Consider the following 22,771-nt stretch of genomic DNA (forward strand, 5'->3'; position numbering starts at 1 on the left):
GGGCGTCGCGGAGGGCTGGCAGGGTGAGAGCACCCGCTGGTAATGCCGTCAGCACCTCCGCCGCCGCGCCGCGCAATGCGGCCACCAGGTGTACTCCACCTTCGTCCTCACCCCAACCGTTGCCCTTACACACACAGTCAAACTGCGCCAGGTACGCGCGTAGATCACTCTTGCCGTCATACGGCGCGAGTGGGACCTTGTGGGACCACCTCGTATGCGAGTCGTTGCCCGCCTGCCGGACCCCGTGCGTCGCCCCTTGCGGGGTCAGCGCGGGGCCGAACCAGCCGGGCCCCCACAGTACATTACCCCCAAGGGGCTCTCGTGCCTCCCCTGTCCCTCTAACAACTACCCCTGTTGGTGTCGATGCATGGGTCACACTTCCGCAACCCGCTACCCATTCCATACCACCACAACCTTGCTCACCCACACCTCGCACCTCTCGTTCCATACCCTCCGGACCAGCCATACACCTCACTCTTGGCCTCTCACGAACATCCGGGTCTATCTCGACCCCCAAGCTTATTAAATCACCTGGCGCATCATACGCACGACCATATTGGTCACCACTTACACCGGGTCCTCTTTCTCTTCGCTTCTCCTCCATCACCTGCGAATCCCTCATCCGGTTAATGAGCACATCATCACGATCCGAACACAGACTTTGGACCAATTCTTTTACTTCCTCCTTTATCTCTTTCTTATCCTCTCTCCGTCGCTTCTTAATTTCGCTCACCCCTTCTTCCACTTCTTCTAATTTCTGCTTCACCTCCTTCATCTCCTCGTGCGCCCCTTTAAGTTCTTCCTCTAACTCCACTTTATTTTTTTCTATGTGCTCCCGCACCTCCCGCTCTTTAACCTCCATCACCTCTACCACCTTGTCCATTTTCCTCGTCAGGTCCTCATGTACCGTCTGACACTCTTTTTTAATTACCCCTACGTCCTTTTTCATCTCCTTCTGTGTCGATTTCAAACCCTCTATTACCGCTGTGTTCTTCTTTACCTGGTCCCCCAACTCCTTTTGTCCCACTGTCAGTTGTTCTACTCCCAGCGTCAACTCCTCTATACCACCTTGCAATTTTACAGTCCCCTTTCTCACCTCCTTCTCCATGCGCTCCTTACAGTGCCTCACCTCCTCACGCACTCCTCCGACCTCCTCACTCACACCTCTTCTGATCTCTTCTCCCATCACTTGCATCTCCTGCCCCAATGCCACCCTCATCTGCTCCATTTCCTCCCTGTGAGCATCCAACTTAGTTTCTACCCCCATTCTGACCCCCTCTATCTGCTGCCCCATTTGTTTAACTTCCCTTTCCGCTTGGTCCCTCATGTCCCTCAATTTGCCTTCCATACTGTTTTCTAACCCCTCTAACCCATTTTTCACTCCCTCTATCTGATTCTCCTGGGCAGCCATTCTGTTTTCTACCCCCATTAACCCATTCTTTACCTCCTTTATCCCATTGTCTAACCCCTCACCGGTACCCCTCGCTTCATCCCTCATTACCCCCATTTGGTTTCCCATTACCCCCAATTGCTCACTCTGAGCCCTCGCTTCGTCCCTCATTGCCCCCATTATTCTGTTTTCCATTTCTTCATTATTCTTGTCCATAAGGGCCTTCATTTGCATTTAAAAAAGGTTCAAATCTACCAGCGGCGCTACTACGGTCGCGGGCGCGGTCGCCGTGGCCATGTGCGAGGCGCCATTTTGCGCGCCCGTAACCTCGTGCGCGACGACGCTATTTTGCGAACCTGCCACCCTCACTGCTTCGCTCTCCTCATGTCCCTCAATTTGGTCCTGGATCGACCCTGCCTCACTCTCCTCTACCGGAACCCAGCCGTCTTGATTTGCCATAGCGCGACTTTCAAAATTCGGGTTTTTATTTTGTAAAACACAATCAAATTTCGCCGTTATAATTTCGAGCGCGTGAAACGCGCTCCGGGACCGATCCCACTTCCCGACACCAATTGTTACTCTAATAGTACAATTGGTGTTCCAAAATTTGGGCCTAACAAATTTAGTCCCAGGTCCGAATCCAACTCCTGACAACCAATTGTTACGGACACGACTTAGATGTTATGATGGGCCGAGCGGAATGGCCGCCGTGTTCGCACAGTTTACCCGATTCCACTCGAACGTTGACTAAGTCGCGCTATGCTAAATCAATGATGGAAAGGACACAACGGCTGGGTTAAATGACACGACACCAGGGGTACAGTTCTCAAGACCTCCGGAGGAGGATATAATATGGGTTATGCAGAACGTTTAGATTACACGGCACAGAGGTACAGCACAGAAAGATGGGCACTTAGACACGGTCTTATCTTAGCCCCGACAGACCACAGACAAACGGGACAAGACTGACTCACACAGGGATTGATGGCAAGGAAGGGCAGGTAGTCGATGGCTCAAGGTGCACCTTGGCTCAGGGGCAGAATCGACCCGGTCCGGTCCGGAGAGGCGGGAGGTATCTCTCAGCGCTAGGAGGTGGCGTCCTTTCTTCTTCGTAGCTGAGGCGCATCTGACGTCACCTCCGTCTTCCTGCGCATGTCCAGCGGGGAGTGACACGCCCTCGGCTCGTTAGCTCCGCCCCAGATGGAATCGGTCCGCCGCTTCTTATTGGGTGCGGGGGGTTACCGGGCTCCGCCCTTGACGAGGAGCTGACAGTGAGCCCCTGCGTGGTAACCCCGTCGGAGCACATGGTCAATGGCGGCTAACCAAGCCGGAGTGAGGACGCGCACTCCCCGCGCCGCTGTTGTTGTTGTTGGTGTTGTTGTTTCATGAGGAAGAGATGCGGGGAGGTATTGGGAGGTCCTAAACTTACTACTGGTGCCATACAATCACATTCTGGTGCAACGAAGAGTCAGAATTAATGGAAACGAGTCCTTAACTGACATAGACTAAGAATAACTAGCAAGATGTCCTATAGTTGTCTACGTGAGATGCGGTGAACCTGGGCACGACATTTAATGGGGGAAAAAGGGGAAGGTCGGGGCTACAGAGTGTTGTTTACAGACAATGGGACTAGGGAATGGGGGATTGGGGATAGTTGGGGAGTATTGGGGAAATAGGGGAATATTTACAAGCGGATATGGATGGAGGCCAAATCCCATATCCGCAACAATATATATATTGTTGTGGATATGAGGACTGTATATTTTTTGGATTGTGTGCTGTACTATTGTGATTATTGTTTATTCTGTGCCTCCTGCCTCCGGAGCTGTGTAAAGACCAAAAGGGCGTCCCATAGTCCACAAGCATACACGTCAGCCAAGTAATAGAATATACCTGTTGATAGTTATCTCTTATTCTGTGTATTAGTGTAAGGCTGTGTCTTCCATTAATTGAAATACTCCATTGCACCAGTGAAAGAGAATAGATTCCCTTTCCTTCCCATCCCCAAAACCTCCATTTCCATATTACATCCCCTCTCGTCACCGCTGAGCCCTCGATTGCCCATATTACCTCCGATCCAATTGCCGCCATTGGCCACGAGGCAGGGTTGGGGAAGAAAGGCGTGTCTCCACCTCGTCATAGAGGGGGAGGAGTGAACCAGCCCCGCTCGACCAACCATGAGCCAGGGGTTTGGCTACAGAGGGCGGAGGAAGAGCGGCCGGGGAGGTTCGCAAAGGTTGAGGGGCGGGGGACTATATAACCCAAGGCAGGGGTGTGGCCAGAGGGAGATGAGTTTTTACCGGCAGACACAAGGGAGCCCAAGCCGTGGAGAGGAGTCAGAGAGATTCGCTTTTACAAGAGACTGGAAGAGTTGAGCTTTTACCAGAGACAAGACGGTTGAGCTTTTACAGAGAAGAGAGAACCCGTCACACCAAGGCTCCACCAAGCTCCGCGTTGGCTCCACCAAGCGTTCAGCTCCACCAAGCTCCGCGTTGGCTCCACCAAGCGTTCAGCTCCACCAAGCTCCGCGTTGGCTCCACCAAGCGTTCAGCTCCACCAAGCTCCGCGTTGGCTCCACCAAGCGTTCACCTCCAGCCATCCACCTCCTGCAATTCCCCGCGTGAGTCAGTGTCTGTTTGTTCTGTCCTGGGTTAATTAAGTCTGTATAAGCTAGTATTTTCCCTGTGTCACCTGCGTCTTATGTGCTTGTAAATAAACGTGACTGCTTTCTCTTTGCTTGTGTGTAAATAGTAGGAATAAATGTACTAGTATTTCAAACCTTTTTTTTGTCTCCGTTTTCCTCTTGCATTGCGTCGCTTTTGTCTTTTCCCTCATTGAGCAGCTAGGGTGCGATACAACCAACGTTCGGGTGGAATCGGGTGAGTTTTGTTAGGTCGCGGTTTTAAACCACCGCTCGGTCTATAACATCCTAACCGCGATCAGTAACAATTGGTGTCTGGGAGTGGGATTCGGGGCCCGAACCAAATTTTTAAAACATCTAGAAAAAAAATTTTGGTCAAAATTACGAGCTGCCGAAATTTGTTTTTTTTTAAGCAAAACCCGAATTTTGAAATCGCGCCATGGCTGTTCAAGGCGACGGGATGCCGGTGGGAGAGATAGACGGGGTAGAATCGACCCAGGACTTAGGAAAAAAAATGGTGGAGGAGAGTAAAGAAGGTGTGGTTGAGGGTGTATCAGGTGCACAAAATGGCGTCCTCACGCATGTGGGTGTAGCGGCACCAAATTTTGCCGCGCCCTTTGTACCAACGGTGGAAGACATGCAATTAATTATGGCTGAAATGGAGGCCCTTTTGGACAGGAACAGGGAGCGATTGTTAAACCAAATGGAAGCTGACAGTGAGCGATTGTTAAACAAATTGGGAAACCAAATGGAAGCAATAACGAACAAATTGGGAAACCAAATTGAAGAAATAACGAACGGAATGAGGGCCGATAGGGAGGAAGGGGAGCAGAGGGACAGAGACCGCAAGTTGGGCGAAAGGGTCCCAGGGGTGCACGAGGAGGTAACGCGAGTCGAAAAGCGCTGGTTGAGCGAAGCGGAGGAAAGCACGGGTACAATGACGGGGGTAGAAATCGCGACCCGGGGCTTGGAAAAGCCGGCGACCGATGAGGTAGAGGGAATTTTATTAAAGCCAACGGTCGTCGAGGTGAGTACAGAAAAAGCGGAAGTGGGCATTGAAATTGAAGAGATGACGGAGGTAGCCCGGGAATTGCAGGGAGAAATGGATAATGTACAAAGTCTGTGTTCAAATCATGATGAGATGCTCACTAACCAAATAAAAAGTTTGCAGGTGGCAGAGGAGGTGCGACGAGGTACGGAGGTGAGTGGCAATGTACATGATGTGAGGGGAGATTCAGTCGGCTTGGGGATTGGTTTGGATCCGGGTGTTCGTGAAAGGCCGTTGGTGAGGTGTGTGACAGGACAGGTGTGCGAAAAAAGAGGTGTGCGAGAATGTCCGACCATGGGGTGTGTGAAGAAAAAGTGCACGCCGAGGAGTGAGTGTGCCGTCAAGAGTGAGTTGGTCGAAGCGCGTGTGCGAGGGAGCACAGGGAAGCGCGGTGTGGTGAGTGTTACGGAGGAAGTAACGAAAAAGTGTGCGCGGGAGGATGCGCGAGAAAGGTGTGTAACGGACGGGTGCATGGGGAAAGCGCATGCTGTCAAGAGTAAGGGAGAATGCATGCCTGTGGTGAGTGTTACGGAGGAAGTAACGAAGAAGTGTGCGTGGGAGGATGCGCGAGAAATGTGTGTAACGGACGGGTGCATGGGGAAAGCGCATGCTGTCAAGAGTAAGGGTGAGTGCGCGACCGAGAGTGGAGGTGAGAGTAGTGAGAGTGAAACGGAGCGTGAGTTGGTTGTGGCAGGTGAGCGAGGATGTACACCTGGAATAGAAGGATGCACACCTGGAATGGTAGAGCGTGAGTGGGAATGCACGCTGGAATTGGTAGTGAGACACGTGGTTGGGTGTGCGGGTGAGAGCACACCTGTGATTGTCACAAAGGAGGTGACCGAGACAGGGGCGCGAAGAGGTGTATTGGTGAGGTGTGCGAGCGACGAATGTGTGCCAAGGTGTTCGGTGGTCAGGTGTGTGACCAAGTCGGTGAGCGGAATGAGTGTACCGAGGTGTGTAAGGAAAGGTACGAGGAGAATGGGAACGGCTGCATGTATGAGCACGAAAGGGGTAGCGTATGCATGTAAGCCTGCAGGTGAGGCGTCGACGATAACCGGGTTAAAGGTTAGGTCGACTTTTAGCCGAATCGGGCCCTCGGTGCGTGCCGGGCTTCGCGTGCCGCGAGAACCAGCGGAGATCCGAGCCACGGCGGGTTCGAAAGGACCGCCGTGCGCGATCCACGCTGGGCCTCGCGTGGAGCGGCCGCGTCCGGGCCCCACTAGGCGGAGCGGGCAGCCCGATAGGAAGGGTCGTCATGGCGACCACTTTCTATTGAGACGTGCCGGCAGGTCGAGATCGGGACATTGGATGGCTTCACGCCGAGGTGGTGCATGGGATCTCGGCCCGGGTAAACCTTCCTTCACTGCCCCGAATGCGGGACGCATCCAGCCGCCAGCACAAAAGAATCCGCGTTCAGTGCTCGGCTGTACGAAGCCGGGCTGTAGATGTGAATTGGCGCACCGAGAGGATGTAATAAGTAGACGGGTGATGGTGATAGTGATAGTGATTTTAAACGAAAATTAGAAAAGTTAATAGAATTGGCAGTAAATGGAAAATTTTTGAATTGTTGGATTTGGACGAGCGAAATTGGTAGTGAGAGACCCCCGATGTGGTGGGATGGCAAATCCACCATCCCTCACAGGTGGGGGGCAAAGGAGCAATAGCTTATGGGGTGTATGGCAGTGAAAACTAGCCCAGGTGGGTTAGGTTATATTGATAGGGCCCTAGAAGATGACATTAGGTGACGTTAAGATTAGTTAGTGACTGATACCTGTAGTGGGGACGCAGGTAGATTAGTGTGGATGATAATGACGTGGGAGCGCAATAGTTTAAAGGGACGACTGGGAAGCGCAAGTTTCAGAGGGGAGTAGTTAGCTGAGATGATGCCGTGTGTGTGAGGATTGAACAGGTGAGAATGGAACAGGTGTGATTGCACAGGTGTGCAACTGAACAGGTGTGTGGAGCAGTGTATGAGGGAGTAGTGGTGATTGCGTGTTGTGTTGACCAAATGGTCCAGGAAGAGGAGGAGGGTGCAGGTGGCACCAGGTGAGATTGCACAGGTGTGCAACGACAGGTGAATGGAGGACAGGTGTATGGAATAAATGGTATGGAGTATTGGAATGGATGGTCGTGGAGTGAGTATGGTGGAAATTGTGGAGTGGAGTGGATGGTGCGAAGGTGTGAATGGGGGAAGAGTGGACCCCCATCACGGATACCCGGGGCGGGTAGTGCAAGTGTTAGGTAGAGGGTACAGGTAAATTGTGGTTGGATATTGGCATCTGTGGTGCGGGTGACAGAATGGTATTGTGGATGGGTGCATTAGTGTTGTGGAAATGGCTGGGCGTGTAGCCTGTTAGTGTGTGTAGTTGGTTGGGCACTCCACCACTGTGAGGATGCCGGCCAGGTGAGGCCGCAGGTGGGCTCTGGGAGCCGGTAGTTGTGAGTGGGTGCCTGAGGATCCCGGGTGTGGATCGGGTAGCCCAGTGCCAGAGAGGGCACCGAGTGGGGAGAGCGCCAGAGGGCCTTCCCCAGGTAGTTAGGTTAGGGTAAGGAGCAGGTAAGCTCGGAGGCAACTGCAGTGGTGGAGGTGTGCAGGTGGGTAGACCCGCTGGGAGAGGTACGCACCACAGCCCAGAAATTGTGCGAGGGCACCGGGAGATGAATCGGGGGAGTGAGACCCCAAATTGAAAAGCACCACAGTTTGGCCAATGGGAATTGGTTTTTAGAACCCATAGTGTAAGAGGGCCAATGGTTTGGCCGGAGAAAGACCCCGGGTAGTGTAAAGTGTGTTAAAGTCATTTAGAGGATAGTTAGGATGAAGGATCTCCTCGCACCATCTGCATCCACTCACCTGAGGTGACAGGTACTCCGCACCATGCCATGTTTAATTATTTTTGATGCAAATGTTTTGGATTGTGAGACGCATCATGACGTGGGTGTGACATTGTGCTTTGATGTTCCATCTCTGCCTCCTTATGAGGACTGATGATGAATTTGGTGATGGCAAATTTTGGATAGAGGGATTGTGGTGACGAATTTGGTATAGAGGAAATATGGGAAGACGTGACAGTAGTGAAGAATTTGGTAATGTGTAGGTTTTGTACATATGGGGTAAGGGCAAGGGTGGGCTAGGTAACAGGGGGGTGACGTACGGTAGGGACGAGCTTTCTCACTTCGCCCTCCGTACGCATTTCGCCTTGCATTGCCTTTTTGACGTGTACCCTTGTGACCTTACCCCTCGCTCAATTGTCTTTCCCCTTTTGTCTCCCACATGACCTGTGCGCCGTTGGGCGCCGAGGGGAGCGTGCGTGGGTCGGCCATTGTGCGCCCGAAATTCCCAGAACCAGCTGTCTGCATCGATGCACCACATTATGGACCACATGCCTGTGGCCGAGCACCACTTATGGACCCCATGGGTTGGGGCATGGCCCCTCTGCTGGAACCGGCCATGAGGGCCTGAAATCTTGCTGGCGGACCTTGGCCACAGGGCACCGATGCCCCACAGGTGAACCACACTAGTCGGCCCTGTGGGCTATAAATAAAAGAAAATAAAGAAGGGCACATTGGGCACACTTTATTGCAAATAGGCCGCCAGTAAGCAAAGCAAAAGAGAATGACAACATCTGGAAGACAAATAATAATAACCAGCAGAGGGAGCCGAAGAGCAAGAGACACCTGCAGGGTTAGGGGTTGTTGATTTTATTTTTATTGAACATTCATTGAACAATGGTGACTGCACCGATTGGTGCTTGGGTGTGTATTGGTGCGTTTTTGGGTGCGTTCATGGTGCGTCGATGCAGAGCAGACTGTCTCCCCCCCAGAAAGAACAATTACAGGTCCTGGGTTAGTTTTGTAAATAAAAATAGCGTCAGTGTAAATAATGCTCCCCACCGTCAGTGTTTAGTTTGAAGACCATTCCGCAATTCGGTTAACTGTGGGCGTAAGTCTGTTAGGTAGGGTGCAATGGAGCAGCGGGACACATTTATTTATGTTTTAAAACTGTCGCACTCAGGGTCAGGTTAAAAGTAGAGGGAACTACACCTACGTGTCACACTAAATAAAAGTTGTAGGCCCGGGACGTGCCTAAGAGGAGGAGGGTGCAGTGTTGTGGATATGAGGACTGTATATTTTTTGGATTGTGTGCTGTACTATTGTGATTATTGTTTATTCTGTGCCTCCTGCCTCCGGAGCTGTGTAAAGACCAAAAGGGCGTCCCATAGTCCACAAGCATACACGTCAGCCAAGTAATAGAATATACCTGTTGATAGTTATCTCTTATTCTGTGTATTAGTGTAAGGCTGTGTCTTCCATTAATTGAAATACTCCATTGCACCAGTGAAAGAGAATAGATTCCCTTTCCTTCCCATCCCCAAAACCTCCATTTCCATATTACATCCCCTCTCGTCACCGCTGAGCCCTCGATTGCCCATATTACCTCCGATCCAATTGCCGCCATTGGCCACGAGGCAGGGTTGGGGAAGAAAGGCGTGTCTCCACCTCGTCATAGAGGGGGAGGAGTGAACCAGCCCCGCTCGACCAACCATGAGCCAGGGGTTTGGCTACAGAGGGCGGAGGAAGAGCGGCCGGGGAGGTTCGCAAAGGTTGAGGGGCGGGGGCCTATATAACCCAAGGCAGGGGTGTGGCCAGAGGGAGATGAGTTTTTACCGGCAGACACAAGGGAGCCCAAGCCGTGGAGAGGAGTCAGAGAGATTCGCTTTTACAAGAGACTGGAAGAGTTGAGCTTTTACCAGAGACAAGACGGTTGAGCTTTTACAGAGAAGAGAGAACCCGTCACACCAAGGCTCCACCAAGCTCCGCGTTGGCTCCACCAAGCGTTCAGCTCCACCAAGCTCCGCGTTGGCTCCACCAAGCGTTCAGCTCCACCAAGCTCCGCGTTGGCTCCACCAAGCGTTCAGCTCCACCAAGCTCCGCGTTGGCTCCACCAAGCGTTCACCTCCAGCCATCCACCTCCTGCAATTCCCCGCATGAGTCAGTGTCTGTTTGTTCTGTCCTGGGTTAATTAAGTCTGTATAAGCTAGTATTTTCCCTGTGTCACCTGCGTCTTATGTGCTTGTAAATAAACGTGACTGCTTTCTCTTTGCTTGTGTGTAAATAGTAGGAATAAATGTACTAGTATTTCAAACCTTTTTTTTGTCTCCGTTTTCCTCTTGCATTGCGTCGCTTTTGTCTTTTCCCTCATTGAGCAGCTAGGGTGCGATACAACCAACGTTCGGGTGGAATCGGGTGAGTTTTGTTAGGTCGCGGTTTTAAACCACCGCTCGGTCTATAACACCCTAACCGCGATCAGTAACAATATATATATATGTATATATATATATATATATATATGTATATATATTGTTGCGGAGATGAGGACTGTATTTTTTTGATTGTGTGCTGTACTATTATTATTATTGTTTATTCTGCGCCCCCCTACCTCCGGAGCTGTGTAAAGGTGAAAGGGCATCCCATAATTAGTCCACAAGCATACACATCAGCCAAATAATAGAATACCCCTGTTGATAGTTATCTCTTATTCTGTGTTTTAGAGTAAGGCTGTGTCTCCCATTAATTGAAGTACTCCATTGCACCAGTGAAAGAGAATAGATCCCCTTTCCTTCCCATCCCCAAAATCTCCATTTCCTTTTACACCCCCTTCCGTCATTGCCGGGCCTCGATTCTCAATTACCTCCCCTCCAATAACCGCCATTGAACATGTGCTCGAATCGGAGAAGAAAGGCGTGCCCGCCCGTCGTCATCAAGGGCGGAGCCAGAGGGTCGCGGGGCCAACCAGGGCCGAGGTGAGCACCCCGATGGGCGTGTCCAAAAAGGCCGGCGGCTTAATCGCCGGAGGCGCTATAAAAGGCGCGCACGCAAGTGAGTCGTGAGTTGGTCACCAAGAGTTGGTCGCCAAGAGAGTCGTGAGGAGTCAGTCAGTGGAGTCGGTGGTCAGTTGGTTGCATTGGTTGCGGTGAGGAGTCGGTGGTGGTGGTCAGTTGGTTGCGTTGGTTGCGGTGAGGAGTCGGTGGTAAAGAGTGAGTGGACCAAGAACGAGTGGAGGGTTTGGACCAGACGCGTCCGACGAGGCCTGGCAAAGCACGCGACGTCCACAGCAGCCATAACAGCAGCGTGGGGCCTGAACGGCGGCTGCTAAACGCGCCGGTTGTGCTGCGGGACCCCTTTGGACCTCCCTCTCCTTCCAGCCATCCACCTCCTGCCTTTCCATCCTTCTTGTGTACGTGAGTTTGTTTTGTTTGTTCTGTCCCTGGGTATTTAATTAAGTCTGTAGGTATAAGCTAGTATTTTCCCTGTGTCACCTGCGTCTTATGTGCTTGTAAATAAACGTGACTGCTTTCTTTTTGCTTATGTGTGTAAATAGTAGGAATAAATTTAGTGGTATTTCCAACCTTTTTGTCTTCTTCTTCTTCTTCTTCTTCACATCCGTGTCGCCTTTTTCTTTTCCCTATTGACTAGCTGCGGTGCAATCCGGCCAACGTTTGGGTGAAATCGGGTTCTAAGCGGGGAGTAACTGTTCGGACGCGGTAATACCAAACCGCTCGGTAAAATAACATCTTTAATCCGCGTCTGTAACAATATATATATATATATATGTGTATATGTATATATATACACACTGTATATGAATAAAGGCACCTCCTAGCTTTAATGGTGAGCACCAGCCACGGATTATGTCTCACCCAGTAGAATCTGCATAATCCACGAGGAACAAACAGCCTGTCTGCCACCCAGACCATTGTTCCCACCAGCGCAAACCAAAACCAGGGTTGTGCGGTGCGATCAGTGGAGATAACAATCAACGACATACAACATGATGAGCGCTGTCCCAATCTCCTGTGGACCAAACCCAATGGTTTGGAGATTCAAAAGGAGAATGAAATCTCTGTCTGTCGACAGAGTGTCCCGGTGATGCTTTGGTCTAGGACTTTGGTGCACAGGAGATCGGGACAGCACTCGTCACGCTGTATGTCGTATACACACACACATGTATATGTGTATATATATACATATACACACACACATGTACACATGTACATATACATATTGTAAGGCCCTTATGGCTAAACTGTTGCATCGGCTCCACCTATTAGGCATTAGTTTAGCAGAGCTACAGCCCCCTACATCTCCATAGGATTGTACTGCAGACAATACTGGGAAGATAATTTAATTCTTAATTTTATAGATAAGTCCACCCCGGAGAGGGAACATCCACAGACACGTGTTTCAGGCTTTTTGTCCCTCATCAGTGATGAGCAGAACCGCCTCCCCGAGTGAACTGGTTAAACCATATAAGACATTAAGACAGAGACCAGACCCCATCACTGCAGTGGGTATCAGCAAACAAGTGCCACATTAGTTATTGCTGCATGCATCCTGACCAACAGGAAATGTCTGCCACACATTAACTTGTCTGTAGTACATGAAACAGTTCTGCGAGCCGCCAAATTTTAAAAAGACATCTCCATAGGGTGATCTCTACAGCCCCTATATCTCCCACTGCTTCCTGATCACCAGTTAGGAGGTGAGGTTGCAGTCAGGAGGGATGAATTAAACAAAAGGAGCAACACTGACCCTAAACGCAACATGACTCATCAAAGGCAGGATGATTCATCAATGTGTGTGCCGTCCCTCGAATGGACGTTGAACTGGGCATCCCATCTGCTGGCATTAGTTGGTGGACGTTGAAGATCCCACGATGTCATTGGCAAACAAGAGTAGGCAAACAATCTCTGGCTTCCTGAACAAGATCCAAATTCCTGCCCTAACCTAGAGGCCAAAGCATCGGTTACACAGGCGTGTCCTCAGCTAGCTATGCTATCCCGCATCCTTTTTCTGCATATGAAAGAAGAAGAATAAGAAGAAGAAGATGAAGAAGACTCGACTTACCATTTTTCTTCCAAAATATGTCCAACCATCTTGCAAACCTTCCAGATTCTGTGTGTTTTCTGCAAGAAAGATGTGTACAATAGCTTGGGTAATACATTACCTCTCAAACTCGTAAAATCACAAATAATAATCCAAGATTCTTTGTCGTACTCTAATTCATGGTTTAACTGAAGATCGATTTTATGAGACACTTGATGGACGGCGCATACACACACACAGAGTGAAACTTTTGGTGTTACAGTTAACAAAAAGTATAGCTCATATTGTAATATACATACTAATAGGTAATGAAACATATTATTTTAATACATTCTTCCAAGGATGTCTAATCTGAGAAACATAGTACAAGGTGTCCATAAAGTCCTTGTGCTTTCAACTTTCATAACCTTTGATGTACACATGGTAGAAACAAACTATAAATGATGCATGGAAGTGTAATTCATAACGTTTTCCTCGATACAGTTGAAAGGCTTCAAGATAACCGCCATCTTTCATAATGCATCGCTCAATCCGATTTTCCAACTTATTGTCAGGCGGCTCCCCATGTCATTTCGGCAAGTTTGTGCAGGATATCTTTGTGAGACTTTGTGTTTGCCTTTGCATTTTGAAAGTGTTGGTAAAATGTTAGGTTTTAGTTGAATGTGACCCCAAGGTTCTGGGGGTAGGGGTCGTGCCTTGTTTATTGACCACAGAAGCCTATGATCATGCAGCCGGTGGTTGTTGAGGTGGAAGGCACTCACGACAGTCTTCTGTGGGTTAGTGTTACGGATTTATGTGACTTTATGTGAATTACTATTCAGGTCATTGCTTATTAATGTTTATTCTATTAAAGGTTGTTGTGGTTAAATGGTTAGAGGCGCTCTGGATAACAGGAGACCGGAAACGGGATGGTGAACCGGAAGAAGAAGAAAAGACACGAGGTCCGGGAGAAGCGGATCTTCCTCTTCCTCGCCCAGCTCCGACGCGAGCGGTGTCGATATTGAGCAGCGTGGGGGATGCTGCGTTTGAAAGCCCGTCTGGCGAAAGGAGTTACCTGCGCGGGGTAATTACCGATTACACGTCAAGTTGCCGTGGGTTCGTGCACGGAACCAAGCGTCCGGCACAGTTCGCCTCAACGTCTACCAGGACGCGTACGGGTCGCACCTTGGGCCTCGCGCGCGTTGCAAGCCGCGCTTTGCTTTGCCCGCTTTGCTTTGCAAGGAGGTGTGCGCTGCAGCAGCTGGTCCCGGTACGCGACGTGCACGTTTGGAACACGTCAGTCAGGGGTTCGTTCAACCGCCCGTGTGCGGAGAAGTCGACCTTCACCTTGGTCTGGAGGGGCCCAGAGACATTGTGAGGGACATTGACCATTAAGGGGTCGTGAGTGGGGAAAGGGGGGGAAATTTATGAGATGGCCATCTTAGTAAGATTGTTGATGGATTGTTGATTGCTGATGATGGATGGAGAATATATTATTAAGTTATCCGGATCCTTGGTGTGGGGTTTCTTATTGACTTGAATTGTTGTGTCTTTCATATTGATTGCGTTACAAAAGCGTATACATCATATATCTTTCTGGCGGGGTCCCTCCCACGGTCCGGGGGTCACCAAGACCAGGTAGTTACCGGGAGGACCACGTAACAGAATTGGGGGCTCGTCCAATTGAATTCCGGGATCTAAAATTGTATAACATAATAAAATAATAATTTTTATTAATTAAAATTTATTAATTAATTATTAATTGGTAAATTTTTGAGAAATTGTGGTAAAGTCTTGGGGTGAAGGTTAACAGGGGTTAACGATAGTCACCATGGCGTTTGTTGCACAGAACTTTGCGGTAACACCTAGTGAGGCACAGTTCCGAGCGTTACTAAAAGCGGACCTCTTGAAATTGGCCAAACATTTTAACTTGGAGGTCCGAACTAATTTGAGGAAGGCAGAGTTGCACACCACGGTGATACAATCTATGGTGGGATTAGGAACATGGGACGAGTTAGCCTGGCAGTGGCTACCCGAAGAACCAGAAGACGTTGAGCTCCGGAAACTGGAGTTGCAATTATGGAGCCAGGAACGGATCAAAGAAGAGGAAAGGAAAGCAGAAGAGAGGAGAGAAGAGAAACAAGCAGAGGAAAGGAGAGTGGAAGGAGAACTCCAGGAAAGGTTAAAAGAAGAAGAAAGGAAAGTGGAAAAGGAAAGAGCAGAAGAGGAAAGGAAAGCAGAAGAGAGGAGAGAAGAGAAACAAGCAGAGGAAAGGATAGTGGAACGAGAACTCCAGGAAAGGTTAAAAGAAGAAGAAAGGAAAGCGGAAAAGGAGAGAGCAGAAGAGGAAAGGAAAGCAGAAGAGAGGAGAGAAGAGAAACAAGCAGAGGAAAGGAGAGTGGAACGAGAACTCCAGGAACGGATCAAAGAAGAAGAAAGGAAAGCAGAAAAGGAAAGAGCAGAAGAAGAAGACAGGAAAGCAGAAAAGGAAAGATCAGAAGAGGAAAGGAAAGCAGAAAAGGAAAGAGCAGAAGAAGAAAGGAAAGCAGAAAAGGAAAGAGCAGAAGAAGAAAGGAAAGCAGAAGAGAGGAGAGAAGAGAAACAAGCAGAGGAAAGGAGAGTGGAACGAGAACTCCAGGAAAGGTTAGAAGGGAGAAAAGCAGAGGAGAGGAGAGCTGCAAGGGAACTCGAAGCAGAGGAGAGAAAAGCCGAAAGGGAGTTGAAGGAACGTGATCTGGCGCTTCAGCAAGAAATTAAATTCAAGGAGCTGGATTTAATGAGAGAACGGGGAGAGGTACCACCCTTGCTGACGGGGTCGACACCTAGCCAGAACACCTGGGAGGTGGGCAGACATGTGAGGCTGGTTCCACCCTTCAGTGAAAAGGAGGTCACTCAATTTTTTCCACACTTTGAGAAAGTGGCTCGACAGTTAAACTGGCCGGAGGAGGCCTGGACCATACTAGTGCAAAGTGTGCTGGTGGGTAAAGCTCAAGAGATTTATTCGGCGCTACCAATGGACCAATGTGCAGATTATGAGGTATTGAAGAAGCACATCCTCAAAGCCTATGAGTTGGTTCCTGAAGCTTACCGGCAAAAATTCAGGAATGCCAGGAAGAGGGAGAGTGAGACCCATGTGGAGTTTGCCAGAGTGAAAGAAAACATGTTTGATCGGTGGTGTGAGTCAAAAGGAGTCGGGAACGACTTCGAAGCATTGCGTGACTTGATCCTGGTGGAGGAATTTCAACAGTGTGTCCACGAGGACATCAAAGTGTACCTGCAGGAAAAGAAAGTACCGAAGTTGTGGGACGCAGCCACCATGGCAGATGATTATGCCTTAACACACCGGATAGGGGTCCACGAACCTAACTCCTCACCTATATTTCCGCAGGGGAGTTGTGGAACAGCAGGTGCGGAGAACGACAATACATGGCGGCGGCCTCGAGATGATTATGGGGACAACGCTGATACCCGAACTGTTCGAAATCAGAGGGCGACGGGCCCAGGACAAACTTATTTTTCGGGGGGCCCGAGGCAGACCACGAGTTTTTCCTCCGGACCTACTTGCACTTTTTGCAAGAAACCTGGACACTTGATGTCCAGTTGTTACCTCATGAAAAGTAAAAACCCAGAGCGGAGTCCGACTATTACCACTCCGAATGCGATGGCAAGCGTAAGAAATCGCCCACAGAAGAGTTACCAACCATTTATTTATGAGGGGTTGGTCTCACTCAAGGGAGACTTGACTAACCCAAGACCTGTTAGGGTATTGAGGGACACAGGAGCCCATCAATCCTTAATGCTGGAAGGCATTTTGCCATCGTCAAAGAGTACCGCAACTGGTGATAGTGTTCGGTTACAAGGGATCGGTGGCTGTGTTAGTGCCCCACTTCATGTCATCCATTTGGAATCCGATTTGGTGTCAGGACCGGTCACCGTCGGTTTACAAGCCACGCTTCCTGTAGAGGGAGTATCGGTGATTATGGGGAATGATTTGGCCGGGGGGCAAATTTATGGTAACCCGAGGGTGGGTAAAGAGCCCCGCAGGGGAAAGAACACCACCCCAGCTCGGGATGGCGACAAAAGTTCCAAGTTATTTGTAGGGGGACTGAACTTCAACACAGAGGAAGAAGTTCTGACCTCTGTCTTCAACAGATATGGGCCGCTGGTGGAAGTGCGGGTGGTAAAAGACAGGGAAACGCAACAGTCAAGAGGGTTCGGCTTTGTCACGTTTGCAAGCACAAGAGACGCCAGGGAGGCAGAGAAGAATTGGAATGGTAAGGATTTGGAGGGTCAGACCATAACAGTAGGGAAGGCATTTCGTAGGCGTCGAGAGGTCTACAGAAGAGGACCACTTGGCGGTAGTGTTGGTGTTGGCAGCAGCCGATATTACTATGGAGGCTCCCAGAGTTACGGCATCTCCCGAAAGAATGATTGACAAAGGACTAGCCGAGAAGGAGACCGCCAGTCAGGTGACTGCTGGGACAAGGGGTCGCACCGTAACTGTTAGGAGTCCGGAGAAGTTGAAGCACTCTATATACGGCGGAGCCGCCGAGCCTGGGCTCCTACACGGGCTAACCGTGAACGCCACGTTCTTAAAAGGCGTCCATGTAATGAACTTTCCTCCCCGGACTAACCGTGAACCCCACATTCCTTAAGGCGTCCATGTAGTGAGTACTCAGCTGGGCCTCCATCCAAGAGCAACTAGAAGTTGTTGACGCTTTGTCCAGAGTGAATTAATCTGGGGGTTTTTGTGAAATATTGTTGCTTTATTTTTAAGTGATAATTGTGCCCGGAGGGAACTGAGGATTTGGGGGTGTGAGTTATCGGGTTTGTTTATCAAAGTTGGCCAGCAAAGAAAGTTTTCGCTGGGTTCAAACTTTCTTTCTTGAAGGGGGGGAGTGTTACGGATTTATGTGACTTTATGTGAATTACTATTCAGGTCATTGCTTATTAATGTTTATTCTATTAAAGGTTGTTGTGGTTAAATGGTTAGAGGCGCTCTGGATAACAGGAGACCGGAAACGGGATGGTGAACCGGAAGAAGAAGAAAAGACACGAGGTCCGGGAGAAGTGGATCTTCCTCTTCCTCGCCCAGCTCCGACGTGAGCGGTGTCGATATTGAGCAGCGTGGGGGACGCTGCGTTTGAAAGCCCGTCTGGCGAAAGGAGTTACCTGCGCGGGGTAATTACCGATTACACGTCAAGTTGCCGTGGGTTCGTGCACGGAACCAAGCGTCCGGCACAGTTCGCCTCAACGTCTACCAGGACGCGTACGGGTCGCACCTTGGGCCTCGCGCGCGTTGCAAGCCGCGCTTTGCTTTGCCCGCTTTGCTTTGCAAGGAGGTGTGCACTGCAGCAGCTGGTCCCGGTACGCGACGTGCACGTTTGGAACACGTCAGTCAGGGGTTCGTTCAACCGCCCGTGTGCGGAGAAGTCGACCTTCACCTTGGTCTGGAGGGGCCCAGAGACATTGTGAGGGACATTGACCATTGAGGGGTCGTGATTGGGGAAAGGGGGGGAAATTTATGAGATGGCCATCTTAGTAAGATTGTTGATGGATTGTTGATTGCTGATGATGGATGGAGAATATATTATTAAGTTATCCGGATCCTTGGTGTGGGGTTTCTTATTGACTTGAATTGTTGTGTCTTTCATATTGATTGCGTTACAAAAGCGTATACATCATATATCTTTCTGGCGGGGTCGCTCCCGCGGTCCGGGGGTCACCAAGACCAGGTAGTTACCGGGAGGACCACGTAACAGTTAGGTAGGAGCTAACAATGGATTTTGTCAACTAACATAGTAAAATGTACGACAATATGTTTACTGCTGTCACAAATGAGGTGAGGTTTTCAGAGCTACCAACACTTGAAATCCTATTGGACTGTTGTCCCTCAGCCTCCAACAGCAAGCCGTGCATGCAAGTCGGCCATCAAAGTATTAATTGGGTTCATCTCTGCCTCGGTTCACAGAGATGACAGGATCTGACATTAAAGCTGACAAGATGTAGGCAATTGACCTTTTTCCTTGGCGTTTATCACGTATATGTCCTTTCTGAGCTGTCCGTTACCCTGTGAATGAAAATAATGAAATGTAGGTGGCAGCAGAAAACTCAAACCACGTACCATCAGAAATGAGGCAGATCCAGTCTTCAGCCCAGTATAGAGCTAAGACGAGAACCAGGAAGTAAAGTAGGACTTCTCCACGTGGGAGTGGAACACATGTGGCCATCATGGTCCCTCAGTAGCCTCCCCTCCAGGGTTCTTGGCCACACCAAAGCTGTCCTGCCTGCTACCTCAATATGGAAGTGCATGGCATTGTTAGAGGTTATTCCTAATTGTTTCTGCAGTTTAGTTTGGCGCACATTATATGTGTAAATTATGGTATATATTACCATACCATATTACTACCATATTATATATTATATGGTCATTCAATCACAAAATATGTGTAAGTTAAAGGAAGTAAAAAGTTTCACCAAATCAATTATATACCACCTCATTCATCAACTCATTCACATGCTCACTTGGTCGATTATTCAACTTTCATCTTCTGCTTATTGATTTCAACACTTTCTTGCTTTATATATACAAATTCGTGGCTGGTGGAGGAGCTAATGGATCAGAACTAACGGATCGGAGGTAACGGATAGAACAGAACACAACTTAACAGAACAAAAAGGAACAGTAGATCAAGAGAGGGGGACACCAACAGCATGGTTGAGGGACAAAATAGAGTAAGACTTCGTCAAATAAGGGATATGAGGAAGAATGAGGGGTAGGGAAGGACGCATGAGACGGACAATATAGATGCAGTAGCAATCTTTCAGGAAGGAAAAACTGGGAAATTTGGAAAGAGGTGGTTAATGGGAGTATAAAAGATCATGGTTTTGGATGGGAGATGATTTGCGATGGTGGTGAATAGCTGTCTTGAAGACCAGGAGGGAGGAATGAGATTGATTTTTAGTCAGGTCAGTTTCTTTCTTGACTGCCACGTGTAACCCAGTGCTACCTGCTGCATGGTCGGGTAGTCGGCGACAAAACCGACTACCCTCACTAGCTTGCCAGTGGAGAGGGTGACTGTGACACCCTGCAGGACTAAAAAACAATACCTGTTAAAGGGCGGATGAGCTCCCTTTGTGAACCAACAGCCATCCAGTAAGGAGATGGTGTCGTATAAAAAACACCCATCCAGTTGGACCAGTTTTTAGGTAGTAGGTTGTAGACAGCAACCGCTCAGGGTAGTACTACCGTTCTGACATAGGAGCGTTAAAGTGGTGCCCGGAATCAAATCACACTCTCTGTGTCAGGATTGCTGGTCTTACTTTCTGTCTCACTCAAACTACAGCTACCGGGCTAGCTTCAATCTCTCTTTCTTAGGAAGAAGAAATTACTCTTTTTTAGGTGAGAGGAAGAAGAAATCATTCTTTTTTAGGTGAGAGGAAGAAGAAATGATTCTTTTTTAGGAGCGAGGAAGAAGAGTGCACTCTTCTTCCTCTCACCTCTTCTTCTTTTCTTTTCCTCCCAGAGCTTCTTTCTCTATTCAATTATGAAGAGCTCCAGTGGAAGGGAGAAGGTCGATAAGGAAGATCTTTCTTTCATTTTAACAAAAGAATAAAAATAAAGTCGAAAGGGAAGGAAGAAAAAAAGAGCTAATCTGGTTTCACAGCCGGCCCGGCATTTCAAATAAGATACACCCCAACGATCACAGCTTCTCATCATTGCAAGCCCAACCCCACGAGTGTACCATCATTAAACAATCCACCCCACGAGTGTAACAATAACAACCTTTTCCGTTACATATTAAAATGAGCTAAAATACTTTTTGTACATTTCTGGGTGAGCTTTCCCGTAACCTTCCAATGAGGTTCTGATAGAGCTTTTCTCTATCAAGTATCAGCCATAGCTTTGCGGAGATATCTCACTGTAAGTGTAAGCTGGTCGATGGAAGAAAAAAGTGACACCACCTCCCTGATAAGAGGATTAAGATGCTGCAGGGGGAAGTTAGGTTGGCTATCCCAGATAATTTCTGGCACCAGAATTACTTATCGTCGTCAAGCCGCCATCCCTCGGAACTGTGATGTGAGGGGGGCAGCCTTCAAGCATCATGTAACATCTTAGGTGGTGTCTGTTGAAGCCTTACCGAGTGTTACAATGTGTGTGGAAGTGTGGGGAGAGGAGGGGGTGGGGGAGGGTTTGTCACATTTTAGCGTTACCTAATTTTTGAACACCCCAAACTGTTTATTGTCCATTACGATGTTGATATTCCAACGACAACAAAACAAATTATTTAATTTGTTTGAAATCCATATAATTAGTTTTATGGTGAGCTCCGATCATCAAATATGTTATCATATGTGAGAAACAACTCTTAATTAAGACGTTACCATGTTCGGTAAGTTCGGCAAAGAAGGAGTCACGTGACCTCTCAAATGCGCTAATGATTCAAAAACTGAAAATAGTACAAACACAACCTATACATCGTTTTGAAGATAATTTTACTGCTCATCTAACAACATCACTCTCAAGTGTGAAAAATAATTTGAAGAAAAAAGGAGCCATGTGACGCCAACTCCAAACCACCACTTCACAACAGGTGAACTTCCAATGATTACCTCATCCTCACATCAAGGTGAGTTGCTGTTTTGCTCTTTGTTTGGGATCTTACTGCTTTGAGCTCCCAAGGTTAATCACAATGAAACTTTCTACCGTCAGATTTTTAACCACGATATACCTGAAAATGGGTTTTATACGTGATGGTGATGAGGAGGTCATTTGGCCCGTTACTGTCATGTTGCACTCCCGAGTTAATTTATTTACGAACCCGAGGTAATTTCTTTACTACACCTTCACTCCTTTACACACTTGAGACCCTTTACACTCCTTAGACCCTTTTAGACCCTTTCCACCCCTTAGACCATTTTAGACCCTTTCCACCCCTTTGACCCTTTACACCCCTTTGACCCTTTACACCCCTTAGACCCTTTACACCCCCTTAGATCCCTTTGACCCTTTACACTCCTTTAGACCCCTTTGACCCTTTACACCCTTTAAACCTCTTTAGACCCTTTACACCCCCTTATACCTTTTTGACCATTTACACCCCTTGGACCCCTTCGACCATTTACACCCCCTTTAGACCCCTAACACTCCTTAGACCCTGTAGACCCCTTTGACCATTTACACCCTTTTAAACCCCTAACACTCTTTAGACCCTTTAGACCCTTTACACCCCTTCATCCCCTATGACCCTTTACACCCCTTTTGACCTTTTACACCCCTTTTGACCCTTTACACCCCTTTAATCCCCTTATACCTTTTACACCCCTTAGACCTTTACACCCTTTAGACCCTTTCATACCCATTTCGACCCTTTTGGGGCATATACACCTTTTGACACATTTCAGACCTACTGACTATTTAAGACACTTTGGCCAATTTAAGACCATTTGGACACTTTTGCTCTTTCGTCATTAGACACCTTTAGACCCCCAGTTGGCCCTTTTAAGATCATTGATTCTTTAAACACTTTAGACCCCTTTATGACCCCTTAGATAATTCGAATAAATTTCTCCCAAAATCGGTTTTGATGACCTTTTCTGTGCACGATTCGCGTCGATCTGTGCACAAGTTGCAATGATGAATCTAAACTGATATCTCAAAGTGAAACTGATGTTGAAACGTGAAAATGAAACTACTGATATATGGATCATCGAATGGGAAACCAGAATGAAATAATGTGGGAAATTGCTGAAAGCAAAGCTATGGTGAATATAGAGAGAGGGAAGGTCGGAGCTGAATAAACGATGTGGAGAGGGATAGGTGCCTGGA

The 22,771-nt window shown here is 48.6% G+C and overlaps 1 protein-coding gene across 1 annotated transcript in view; it reads right to left on the reverse strand.

Annotated features, from left to right (window-relative positions):
* LOC137431787 (protein-cysteine N-palmitoyltransferase HHAT-like protein) overlaps nt 1–22,771 on the reverse strand; it is a 264,417-nt gene that overhangs the window by 180,397 nt on the left and 61,249 nt on the right. Inside the window, 2 exon segments of the mRNA XM_078782469.1 lie at nt 12,985–13,043; nt 19,067–19,232. Coding sequence (XP_078638595.1) covers nt 12,985–13,043; nt 19,067–19,175 — 168 coding nt within the window. The 5' untranslated portion in view covers nt 19,176–19,232.

This window comes from Myxine glutinosa, chromosome 7, assembly GCF_964187855.1.
Source record: "Myxine glutinosa chromosome 7, kmMyxGlut1.1, whole genome shotgun sequence".
Lineage (NCBI taxonomy): Eukaryota > Metazoa > Chordata > Myxini > Myxiniformes > Myxinidae > Myxine > Myxine glutinosa.